This window comes from Prinia subflava, chromosome Z (assembly GCF_021018805.1).
Source record: "Prinia subflava isolate CZ2003 ecotype Zambia chromosome Z, Cam_Psub_1.2, whole genome shotgun sequence".
Classification (NCBI taxonomy): domain Eukaryota; kingdom Metazoa; phylum Chordata; class Aves; order Passeriformes; family Cisticolidae; genus Prinia; species Prinia subflava.
Window position 1 is genome coordinate 86,216,304 of NC_086283.1, and position 13,200 is coordinate 86,229,503.

The following is a 13,200-nucleotide window of genomic DNA, read 5'->3' on the forward strand; positions in this document are numbered from 1 at the left end:
ATATATTTATTAACATCTTAATCTTCTCTGTCAAAATGCTTGTGAGGGAGGCAAATAGAAATGATTTACCAAATTCTATGTATGTTCAGGAGTCATCTATCTAGAATGAAACACAGAGAAGGAAAACTGTGAGATAATTGCATTTTGCTGCACCCAGAGGACTGGGGGATACCACACTGCTGCTTAGCATAAAGTTAGAACTTGCACTAAGTAGTGTTCTGCAGTACCATGGCTAATCAGAGTGGCACTGAAATGGTTCTCAAGTGGCTAGGCTTCTGGAAATTGCTTAAGATGACGTTTCAACTGCACTACTGCCTTATTTCTTAGCCAGGCTAAGCAGTCAAAGTGGAGGGCTTGAAGGGTTATGCTGCTATCCTGAGTGAACTGCTTCTGATAGGTAAGTTGGCTCTTTCAGAACTGGTTTAGATGTCTCAGCCGTGGATCTACCCAGACCACATACACATAAATTCTGGTGAGAGCCACAGACATCGCTCAAAACCATGCCAACAAACTGCCTGTCAACATGGAAGCTGAAGAGCAAATTATATAAAGTGTAATAATGTGGACCATTAAATTCTACTATTAGTCCTCACTTTTTATTGTCTCACACTATAGCCTATTATTTACATTAAATTTTACTCACTATTTCCTGTCTACCCACCTTTTTATTACTGTAAACATGGTTCAAATAGCTGACCTTGTTGGTCAAGAGAAGCCAATTGATATAATCTTTTTGGATTTCAGAAAAGCTTTTGATACTCCACAGGATCTTTCTGGACAAAATGTCCAGCCCACAGCTGGATAAACATCTTGTGATGTGTGAGCAACTGGCTCATGAGTGGGGCACAAAGGGTTACAGTGATGGGGGTGACATCAGGCTGGTGACCTGTCACTGGTGGGGTTCCACAGGGCTCCAGCCTCAGCTCTGTGCTCTTCAACATCTTCAGAAATGACAGGGACACAGGACTGGAGGGACACTGAGCAAGTTCACAGATGATACAAAACTGGGACAAGCTGCTGGCTCCCTCTAAGGCAGAGAGGATTCTGTACCTGGGAAGGGGCAACTCTGGATGTATGGACAAACTGGGGAATGAGAGGCTGGAAAGCAGCACTGCAGAAAGCAGTCCTGGTCAGTGCTGAGTTGGACACGAGCCAGCAGTGCCCTGGCAGCCAGGAGGGCCAACCCTGTCCTGGGGCCATCAGGGACAGCAAGGCCAGCTGGGCAAGGGAGGGGTTTGTCCCCTCTGCTCTGAGCTGGGGCGGCCTCACCACCAGTGCTGGGGGCAGGTTTGGGTGCCACAGTGTAATGAAGGCATTGAACTATTAGAGAGTGTCCAAAGGGGAGCAACGAGGATGGTGAAGGGTCTGGAGGGGCCGTGTGAGGAGTGGCTGAGGTCACTTGGTCTGTTCAGCCAGGACAAGAGGAGACTGAGGGGACACCCCATTGCAGTTACATTTCCTCATGAATGGAAGCAAAGGGGCAGACATTGGTCTCTTGTCTGACAAGACCTTAGGGAGTGGCCCGAAGATGAGTCAGAGAGATTTAAATGTTAGGAAAAGGTTCTTCATGCGGAGGTTGGTTGAACATTGGAACAAGCTCCCCAGGGAAGTGGTCACAGCACCAAGTTTGCCAGAATTCAAGAAGCATTTGAAGATTCTGTGATTCTGTAGTCTATTTACAGTATAAATTTTGCATGCTAATACTTTTTTAAACACAAGATGTTGTCCCTCTTATCTTTGTATTCAATCATAAGCAAAGGCAAAGAAGAGGAAGATAAAATAGTGAGAGTCCTAATCCAGGACAGTAAAAAAAAATTAATTTGGCTTCAGTGGTTTGGTTTTATATCCAGGATTAATGGATATGTGCCACAAATTGTTCTCTGCTTGTGCCTTCCTTTCATACATTAAAATGGGGATAAAATGTTTTCCTCTCTCACAAGATAAATCTATTCCTAGATTTATTCCTCACATTCAAGGGAATGTGAGATATCATTGTGATGAATACCATGAGAAACTAATAATTCTGGGTGCAGCATAGGCTTGGGAAAATTTGCACTAAATGAAGGAATGGCCAGAAGCTGAATGAGCAGGGCTGAACAACTGCCTTTTCTAATAGTTCTCATCCGGCCCATGCACTAAATGAGACTGGGATCCTGTGGAAAAAAATACTGTAATCATGTAATTATAGACTGTGCATACAGTTAATGATGAATCCACACAAGGAGTCAGAACAGAGGCTGTCCAAATACAAGGATGTCTATTGACTTTCCTAGCATTTGAGTTCTTTTCACTACATGCAAAAGCTTTTCCATGCAGGATGGCCAGGGGCTGCTGTACAGAAATCATTAAGGTAGCCTTTTATGGGTTCACTAGTTTTCTCAGAATTTGCCTTAATATATAGGCAAAAGCATAAAGTATACTCACACACAACAGGTGCACACGTGCATACAACAGTGTCTGCTGTTGAGTAATGTAGTGGTAAGGGTGTTCTAAATTCACACAGAGAATCTACATTCCACCCCTGAATTTCCATGCTCTTACTAAAGTACTGATCCAAGTTCAGAATGGATTATACAAAGGGATCACACATAGAAGAAATTTTGTTACAACTGTGGGAGGGGTAGCCAGGGGATCTGCAATTACGTGGATTGAGAATATAAACCTCTTACACAGGAATGTGCAGGAGATCAGCTGCATTCCTTCAGTCCAGAGCCTGCGGTAACAGCAGAGAAATGTTACAAAGCTACTGAATTAGAGAAGTCTTTTTTGCCCTCCCAGTTTTGGTTTTGCTTGGCTTGTTTACTGGGGCAGCACAGAGGTACAACACAGATGGAAACTAGCTCTGTTTACCCTAACAAGGATGTTCATGCTGAAACCTAATTTTTATGTCAATATTTTGATGTTTTCACTGCTGACCGTTTTAGCAGGCACAGTCAAGTACTGCAGGATTATAGACTGAATTTGGAGGTGGAAAAATATCAAGTGAACAGCTTTCCTTTTCTTTCTTTATGTCTTTTAAAAGATACTAGAATAAATTACAGGTGATAAAACCTTAGAATTCAGACTGCCTAAGTATAGATTTTCCAGTCTGGAAGATTTTCTGCTTACATTTCCCTTTCTAGGTAGCAATTACTAAAAAATGCCACGTTGCATTTCTGCAGCCTTTGCAACAATAATAAAGTTGATTTTCACTCTGTTAGCTGCTCAGTGATAATTTTCAGAAGTTACTGTTCAGTTCCTGCTTTCTATTTTGACAGAGGATAGTGTACCCACACTTCTTGTTAAAGAAAGAAAACTTTATTTAGAAGAAATACTTCAGAAGAAATGAAAAAAAAGCATTGGTAAAAGTTAAAAGATACAATGCCAGTAATTTTTTAATGAGTAATGCCTTACAAATTAATTCTAAAACCCTGCAGAAATCACATTATATTTGATCTGAACAAGCAATGCATAGAGTTTTAGCTGTAAGTATATTTATTTCTTCTATTTTTTAATGTATCATATGACCAATTTAGTCAGTATTATTGATCAGAATCACAGTGCCTACACACATTAACACTAAGAACATGGAAAAACTATGTAGTTGTGTAGTTGCCTGCATGCTGACTCAGTTCTTTTGCATATCATTAATTAAATGCAGACAGCCTCTTGAATGACACTGAAAAATAAATAATCCATTAGCAGTGACAGTCAAGTAGTCAGACATATTCATTGCACTTTGTATGCGCGGTCATGTTTTATATTTGGGTGCTGCTGTTGATGTTTACACATAAGATTGGTATTTGATGCCTGGATGCAGGTTGAATAGCAAATAGATAAGAGAAATAGCAAACGGAAAGTCAAGTTTGCATATAGCTTTTCAGTATACTATCAGAGTTTTTACATACAGTACAAAATAGCTTATAGGCTACTATCTCTTAATTTTATGCTTGATATCTCCATTGCATTATGCCTCCTTTGAGATTTACTGTATTTTGAAGCAGCAATAAAAGATACTTTTATAAGATGGAATCTCAGCTCCACTGAAGGTGAGACCAAAAGTCACTGACTAACAGAGCCAACAGAGCCATTTTTTGATGTTTATAAACTAACCTTGCTATGTTGTACAATGTACCTGACTTCCCTTCAGGATTAAAGAAGACTCAATCATCAAAAGGAGCTGCCCACACTGATCCAACCACATTGGTTTTTACAGGTTTTTGATTAACTTGCACTACAGCAAAAGCAACAGATGTTCCACTTTTGAACACACTCACCGTCTTAATTGGAAGCTTACTGTAAATATCTTTTGATTTCCAGTGACTTCTGATATATAAGGGTAAAATGATATTTATTATTAAGAGTTTCCTGTTGAATTTGCTTTTATTTGCAACTTGGTCATTCAGACAACAGCATCAAAAATTAACTTTAGGAATAAATGTTAGTTCTACAATGGATAAGCATGGAATTACTTGATTTCTATACTCTTTCTTAGCCAAATCTCAGATTAAACTGCAGTACTTTGAGAAAAAGAGCATTATCAAAACAGAGTGATCAAGACACCTTTATATTTAGCCTAGAAGTAATTTCCAAACAGTTTATCATCAGTTTATAGCTTATAATACCTATAGTGGCAACTTATCTTCAAACTAAACAGAAATTACATCTTAACCTAAATGTTCTGAGTATATTTTGAGCAACAATACAGTATAAAGTAGAACACTATACTCTAAAGGAGACTTCAGATAAATTTTAGAGAATGATATTCTATCATTAGTACAACACAGAAAAAGAGACTTTTGCAATAATGGAACATGGCTGCATATGTCAGTGTAGCTAACATTATTGCAGTTGGAATGGCAAGTCAGTGATGTATTGCTTACTGTGATGCCTACTTTTGATTTCTTCTTTTCACAACAGGATGTTATTACCATTTCTTTTTCAGAATTCTGTCCTACCCAGAATGACTGTCTTTGGTGTTTAATAGGTGAAAACCAGAGTAAAACCTGTTGCCAGGGATTGTTGTCCTCAGTAACCTTAACAGATGTGGACTGGCCTCTTTGGAAATACTTAATTAAAGAAGTGTTTCTACATGGACTGTCAGAAATATGGAAAGGAAGTGAAAAATTACAACCCTAACTTTGGCTCATATTCCCTGAATTTTAAATGCTCAGATAATTTGGAATACAAATTTGTACAAACCACTAGAGGCTGAAATCCCAAAAAAAGGTTAATTGTACATTTAAAAAAGCAACCAATTAACTTGCAATCAGCATTCATGATTCTTCTTCCTTTCACAGGTGGGATTCCAAACTAGCGTTTGATCTTCAACGACGTTGTTATTTCAAGAGAATTCAGCATCAGAGCCATTGTCATAGATGCAATCTGAAATAGAAATAAAATGCAAAACTACTTTGTGTAGTACTTCAACACAGAGATAAAGTTATTTATTATAACTGAATATAAATGAAGTATTGTTCTGAATGTTCAACATACCGTCACCGACATCATCATAAATCTCTCCATCACTGTAAGTTAAAAAAGACAAATAATGTATTTTAATGTTGAGACATTAGAAATGTCTTAAAAATACAGTAGCACTATGGTGCAGGAAAGCTATCAAATAATTGACTTTCTAATTAGGAAAATACAGCCTTTGTGGTAACAGAACAATGGTGGGCAAGATGGTCGGGTCAAAGTATTTTCAGGGAAGGGTAGACTTGGATACATTTCTTTCTAACATGAAAGGGTTGCTTTATTAAAAGTCTGTTTTACTTGTTACAATTTACGTAAATATTCTCATAAAGTTATTTCCTTAAAGAAATTAAATATTTAATTTTTTAAAAAAGATGATCACCAGAAAATATTAATTAAAAAACCCAGTCAGTACGCCCTTGAAATTATTTTTGTTTCTGTACTTAGCAATTACGTAATAGTTCTGGAGGTGCTATTTTTTTAGGTGATGAATTTAGGTAATGTCTACATGCTCTGTGAATAGGAATTTTCAAATATGTAACTTAGATACATAGACAGGCCCATGGAAGACAGTGAGACTGTTTACATGTAATTCAAATGTGTGTAAGTGTTAAATGCCTCTAAATTCTAAATGTGACAATTCTAAAAGTGACATCTGATTTGATATTTAAGGGTCTAATATAAAATCCTCTTGAAGGAAATGGAGAGGCTTTGTCTGACAAGAGTTTGGATTAGAACAAAAAGACTGAGCTCCATGCAATTACTTGGAGCAATACTGAGCCAAATCTCTATCCCACTAACACTGAAGTACAAACAAACCTAAAGAAAATTTGGTCTATTTCAGTTAAATGTTTGAAAAAGACATCAATACACCTCATCACATTAATTTGCTGTTCATTAATAGAGTCTACTACCAATAATGCTTAATTTGTGTGCTTTTTCATGGTTTAACCAGAGTTTATGGTTAAGCAACAAGGAATGAAGCTCTGGCAAATTTCCTGCATGGATGTATGTGATTAGATTTTGACAAATCCTAGCTGCTTAAAAATAAGTCAATTTGCAAGTTTAGAATGGCAGACTAAAATAATTATATTTCACTTTTTTAACCAAATAATTTTGAACAAAATTAAGTGTTACAACAAATTTTTCAAAACAATCCCTTTATACTTACTTCTGAACTAAATTGCTTCTCAGAACATAGCCATCTGTAAAAGTGAAATATAGATGTATTAAAGTAAATTGAAATACTCATTATTACCTCTGTTGCTAGCACAGCTTTTCTCTTTTACACACTTCAGACAGAAAGACAAAGTAGATGGAAAACAACATACAATGGACACCTTGATGTTGAAGAAGAGAGGTTTTACACACCCTACTCAACCATTCTCTGACAGTTGATGAAGATTTTGCTATGTGAAATGTTTTGCATATTCTTATTTGCCTACTTAAATAGGAATAGAGGTTATGCAAGATTATGTTTCCATCTTGTATTTCAGTTTCCTGGTTGCATGAGGGGGATGTGAAACAACAGTTGCTAGCAAAAACTGTAGTTCAGTTTACAAACTATAGCACAAATATGCAGCATAATAGAAACAACATAATAATATTTGCAGTAATATTAAGAAACAGAAATATTTAGAGTTTCATATGGAGACAAAAAAGTATTTCAGAATGTGTAAACCATTTAAGTATCATTACCTGTAACTGTTTAAAATTTTAACTGTAACATGAGTAAGACCAATAATGGATATAATAATGGAAATAACTTAGAAAAGCTACTATTATTCTATTACTCTGGTGCATTACTAATGAAATCAGATAAAACTACACATGTTCTTTTTTAATATATATAGTTTCATTAAAAAAATTACTTCCTGTCTTTGGTGGAAGATATCTACTGAAATACTTGTCAATTGGTATAATGAACCATAACAGTAATTACGTATTTTTAGGTAAACCCTAGCAAGCTGGTACAAAATTAGGAGAGTTCTAAAGAATAAATGTGATCTTGTCTTGTATTTCAAATTACTATGTAAATTTTCTTCTTTTAATCATTAGGAGAGTCTATTCAGGATATTTTAGCTCAGTTGTCTTTCCCCAGTCTTTTCTGAAATAAAGACATGGAAATTATCTTTTGAATTTTATTTTTTTAAAGACACTGTCTTTTCAAAATTCTTTTTAGGATGGAAGAATTTCCATGACTCTTGAAGTCTCCAGGAAATAATTTAAAATCATTTGGCTAATCTGAGCTCCTCTGCTTGTTCATAAAATTTTCTCAAGTGAAATACATGAAAGCAAAGTTCCTTTGTTCGTAGTCATGCATACAAACACCATGTCCTCGGAAGTCATGTGCATGTGACAGTGCTTCTACCATTGCAAAGTATTATCTAGGTTCTTCTGATGATTCTTGGTCCTTAAATGTGTGGGAGATACAACCCCTACTGGTCTCACACCCTTTCAGATTTACTTATCTAAAGTTACATGTCCAAAGTTTCAGTTTCTAAATAATTTATTAGTTTTTATGGTGCTTTCAAATAAGGAAGAAGCCAGCAGGTCAGCACGCTCCATGTTGATTACTTAGCAAGCACTGAAAGCTGTAACACATCATGCCAGCTGCTCTCTGACAATGTAAAGGAGGCTCAGAGAGGTCAAAACTTAAACTTTGGGCCACTGAAGTCCATTTATTTCCTAGTGATTAGGCAAAATCTACAAAGCTGAATTCAAAGCTTTTGTGTATTTCAAAATGTGTGTGTTCAGACCAAGAAGGAATTTGAGCTGGTAGATGAAAATCAGTTCCTTGTTTCACTTTTGACTATTCAAATAATTTCATAACATTTAAAATAAGCCATAGCATAATATGTTCCTAATATCATCAGCCCTTGCTTAAAATGGTGAGAACACATTGAAATAGAATTTGTGGGTTTCTTAAACTGTTGGTAAAAGCTTGAAACTATGGAACTGCTTCACAAGTTAATGATTAAATCAAAGAATTCATGTACAAAAATATAAAAAGAAATCTTTACTTGTGGATTTTCAGTCTACCTGACCTTCAAAAAGTAAAATCATAGCTTTAGGATGTGAGGAACTAGAACAACAAGAGCAAATAAATAAAACTGCCATGCATTTAACTAAAGTAGGATTCAGACTTTGCTAATGAATGTGTAAATTGACTGGGATCTATTCAGAGGTTTTCAGAAAGGGTATTTTTATTTATTTTGCTCTTTTATGCATAGCAAAGCAGTAGCTCCTGTCATTATTTGAAAGGCTTTGAAGACTATGAGAGGAAAACAGTCAACATGAACTACTTTCTACTTTGTTATTAGCTTTAATAAAATTGTGGCTTTGGAAGTTGGGTTTTTTGGGAAGTGGCTCTACTAGTGCAATCCATATTTTGAAAATCATATGTGTTGTTATGCAAGAAATTCTTCCTCATCCTGCAGGTCTGCCAGGAAGAAGGCTGTACTCCAGAATGTAATGGTTGATTTCAGGAAGGAAAAAATAAAAGGAAGGTGGCTGAATGCCCTTCAGAGGTTTATAGCATTGGACTGTCTTCTACATAGATCGGAGGTAAAAAGGAAAGGCAAGCAGGAGGATGCTGCTACTTTGAAAGTAGGCTGTTCCAGCACAAAATGAATTTTCACTAGGAGATTTGGAAAGTGTCGTAACAGAAGCTCATTAAGAAATTGAAACCATCAGGAGATGGTTTTGGGCTTCTCCAAAAATTCAGAAATTTCTGCCAGTGGAAACCCTGGCCAGAGATTTCAAAGAAACACTGAAAGGCCTCGTGCAGCTCCCAGAGCAAGCAGACATGCCAGCAAGGACATATGCCTTGGATTAGCTGGGAGTTGGGGGAAGACTTCTAAGCAATGTTCCCCCCAGACTGTTGAAAAGATTATACTGCATCTCTTGCAATCCAAAGTAAGAATATTGTTATTGATTTTTTCTTGGCTTCAATCAATGGGCTAGTGCTATCCAGGGGTGCAGCAAGGATTTTACTTTTACTAGACTCAGTCAGTTATCACAGCTACATGCCTTTTGGCAAAGGGGGAGAGACAGAAGCAATAGAAACATCTGCTGATCCTAGCTGCAAAGAAAAACTGTACAAAAAAGGGTCCTTTTTTCTAATAGTTGGTATATCTTGTCCACTGGAAGTGTTTTGGATTTTTTTAAGGCAAGCCAGTGTTAAAACATAGTAATAAGATAACAAGTAAACCTCAGTAAACCAGGGAAGAGAGGTTTTACACATCCTACTCAACCATTTTCCAACAATTTGACATGTACTAGTTTTTTAACAAAACTTACATTTTCCTTCTTGATTCCTGCAGAGGACCTTGGTATCATCTGTACTTTCAATAATGTCAAGAGATTCCCCTGGTTTAATTTGTAAGTCTTTATATCCCCATCTTTTCTGAGACAATTCCTGGACTGTGGTTGTAGAGTAAAGAACTTTTATTTCACCATCAAACTGAAAAGGAGAAAAAAAATTCCCCAAACCATGATTAAAACCCATTAATGTTTTTCCACTAATATTCCCATTTATTACTAAATTTTTGTTAATTAACAAATACTTGCATATGCTACAAATGGCTACTTGCCATTTGGACTTAGAGATGCTCAGATCACTATTTTTACTTGTAGTAATACTTCACCTTTCAAAAGCAAGTTATGACGAACAAATCAGAAGACATCATACAGATACTTTGTTTTTATATTTTATGTGAAGAAAACACTTTGAACAAAACTTACTTTGAATTTTTTTCTGAACTCTTTCTCTTCTTTTTCCATCTTCTTGAGTTTTTGCATATCTTTTTCATCTGACTTAGGTTTTCCAAAGCTTCCTGATTTTGATGAACTAAACGAAGAGGTTACAGATAAAACAAAATTAGCAACACATGAGAGGCATTGCTATGCTTTCTGATAATTTTGGAGAATATGCATAGGACTTCATGTGTTTTAAAAACTTTTTTGTTGTTCTGAAAAACTAATATTGAGACTACAATACAGATTCGACTTCAAAAGAAATAAAAAAGTTGGAGCTGTCTTTCCTACTTCTCTCTGATATCTAACACATAAGTGAATATCAAAAATGAATTTTAAGTATCTATCTGCTAAGACACTTAAGAGTCTCTCAGTAAGAATCAGTTTTTGTGAAGACTGTGCATCTTTGGGCAATAAGCTGAATGACAGGTCACACTGTGGAAGCAGCTGGGACATCTTAGCCTTGTGTGTGCTAGTCCTGTGTGCCTGTAGATTTTGCTACACCAAGGAATCACAGAATCACAGAATTGATTCCAACAGAGGTTGGAAGAGACCTCTAAGATCATCAAGTCCAACCTATGCCTTAACACCTCAACTAGACTATAGCACTAAGTGCCATGTCCAGTCTTTTTTTAAACACATCCAGAGATGGTGACTCTACCACCTCCCTGGGAAGACAATTCCAGTGCTTTATTATTCTTTCAGAGAAAATTTTTTTCCTAATATCTAACCTGTACCTTCCCTGACATAGCTTGAGACTGTGTCCCCTTGTTCTGTCAGTTGCTGCCTGGTGGAAGAGACCAACCCCCACCTGTCTACAATCTCCCTTCAGGAAGCTGTAGAGAGCAATAAGGTCACCTCTAAGCCTCCTTTTCTCCAGGCTAAACAACCCCAGCTCCCTCAGTTGTTCCTCACAGCGTTTGTGTTCCCAGCCCCTCACCAGCCTCGTTACCTCCTCTGGAAATGCTCAAGCGTCTCAATGTCCTTCCTGAACTGAGGGGCCAGAGCTGGACACAGCACTCAAGGTGTGGCCTCAGCAGTGCCGAGTACAGGGGAAGAATGACCTCCCTGCTCCTGCTGGCCACACCATTCCTGACCCAGGCCAGGATGCCTTGGCCTTCTTGGCTACCAAGGCACACCGCTGGCTCAGTCAGTTATTGACCAGAACCCCCAGGTCCCTTTCCACCTGAACACTGTCCAGCCACACTGTCCCCAGCCTGTAATGCTGTAGGGTATCTTTGTGGCCAAAATGTAGAACTCGACACTTAGACTTATTAAACTTCATGCTGTTGGACTCTGCCCATCCATCCAACGGATCTAAGTGTCTCTGCAGAGCCCTCCTCCCTTCCAATAGATCAACATAAGCTCCCAGCTTAGTGTCGTCTGCAAACTTACTAATGAAGGAATCTGCGTTGCATGATCTATTTCAAGTTCTGTTGTAGTTTGCACATCCCTGATAGCACTGACTTCTGCCAAAGAGCATGAAAAGGTTTTGTGCCCTACCTCCTCTTTCTGATGATGCACCTGGGAATGTAAAGTCTGACTCTACTTTTTGATCCTTGCTGATCTTGGCAGGATGACAGTTTCATTGATGATGAAGGTATGTGTGTGCATGTGAGACCTACTCTAGATTTATTCTAGAAGGACCACGTATTTTCCTTTGGATCTCCAAAGAGATCTCTCTCTTTTCATGTCTCCAGATTACATTATTGTAGTGCACTGTCATTCCACCTGAGTGGACTAGGTGGCAACAGGGTGTGACATGTCACAGTCATCCTCACAGATCCAGCTGTGCCCGTGACACTGTGCTCCAGAGATGACCATAATTTTTGGGTTCAGGATAAGTTTTTCAAGCTGAACTTACACCTCCAAATATGTTTCATACTTTAAACACAGGCACTTCGTCCTTTTCTCTTAAAATACTTCAGCAGTGAAATAAAGTATCTATCCTAACAGTCCCAAATTTTGATAGAAAAAGAATCACAATCTATAGCTGAGTTACTTTAGACCATTCATCATTTTCTACCTCTTTTCCATCAGGGACTGAATTTGTTGGCATGCCAAACATGCTTACTTATTCTATAGTCTAATATTTCAATCTGTAATGGAGGAAAGAACATTTAGCTGCCATTATCAACAGCAGGTTTATGAGAACCACAAAACCTGACAACACCAAATAAAGCAGGTATTAGTGGCAATTTATCTCTAGTATATACTTTAAAAATATCTCTCAGTGTATTAGATTTCTAATCAGGAAAGTAATATTTTCACTTGCCTGAGTTCAGGTGGTGGAGGAGGAAAATCTGAAGAATCTACATCATCATAAACGTTGTCTCCATAATCTGAAACAATAGTGTTCAAAAGAATGAAACATTATTTTGTGAAAATTGAGAAGTGAATACATTGCCTGACAATGTATGGTATTTTAGCTAAATTGGTAAGAAATTATGCCAAATACCATAGCCATTTACTGTCTATGGTAACTCTGGGTCCTGTTTTGCACAACCTGTGCACAATCCAACCTTTTCAGACTAAGATTCTTTATTAAAAATAAGAGATATTCAATGAAATTCTAACCTTCTGAAGCTGAAGCAAGTTTTAGCACAAGGGATAGCCTTTAATTTTCATTTTAACTAAATAAATTCCCACAAATTCCCACTAAAGCACATTTGTTGAGTTTGATTTTAATGCATATTCAATAACTTCTATAGCACCCTGGTCAATGCAACATTTCTTAGAAGTGGATATGAATCATGGGTATGTTAGTTTTTAGGCCCTCTTACAATGCCAAAGCAGTGAACAGAATTCTTAGCCCACAAACACCTTTTAAGTCACATTCAGCATATTTGTAGAGAGGGAGCAATTGTTTGACTCATCAAACGGATGGCTAGAAAAATCAGCAGGATACAGAAGGTTTAGAACTCAGTTGTAAACTCAGAACTCAGAACTCAGTTGAAACATACTCAAAAATTCTAAGAACTTGCTTTT

At 37.2% G+C, this 13,200-nt stretch overlaps 1 protein-coding gene across 3 annotated transcripts in view; it reads right to left on the minus strand.

The window, feature by feature from the left end:
• Positions 1 to 3,275: 3,275 nt before the first annotated feature.
• The window catches only part of FYB1 (FYN binding protein 1), a 53,168-nt gene continuing 43,243 nt past the window's right edge, over positions 3,276 to 13,200 (minus strand). For all 3 annotated transcript variants that reach the window (XM_063423038.1, XM_063423039.1, XM_063423037.1), the window contains 6 exons: positions 12,488 to 12,554; positions 10,201 to 10,306; positions 9,757 to 9,919; positions 6,626 to 6,659; positions 5,476 to 5,507; positions 3,276 to 5,364 (listed from right to left, as the gene is read on the minus strand). In XM_063423038.1, coding sequence (XP_063279108.1) covers positions 5,324 to 5,364; positions 5,476 to 5,507; positions 6,626 to 6,659; positions 9,757 to 9,919; positions 10,201 to 10,306; positions 12,488 to 12,554 — 443 coding nt within the window. In that variant the 3' untranslated portion in view covers positions 3,276 to 5,323. The remainder of the gene's footprint in view (positions 5,365 to 5,475; positions 5,508 to 6,625; positions 6,660 to 9,756; positions 9,920 to 10,200; positions 10,307 to 12,487; positions 12,555 to 13,200) is intronic.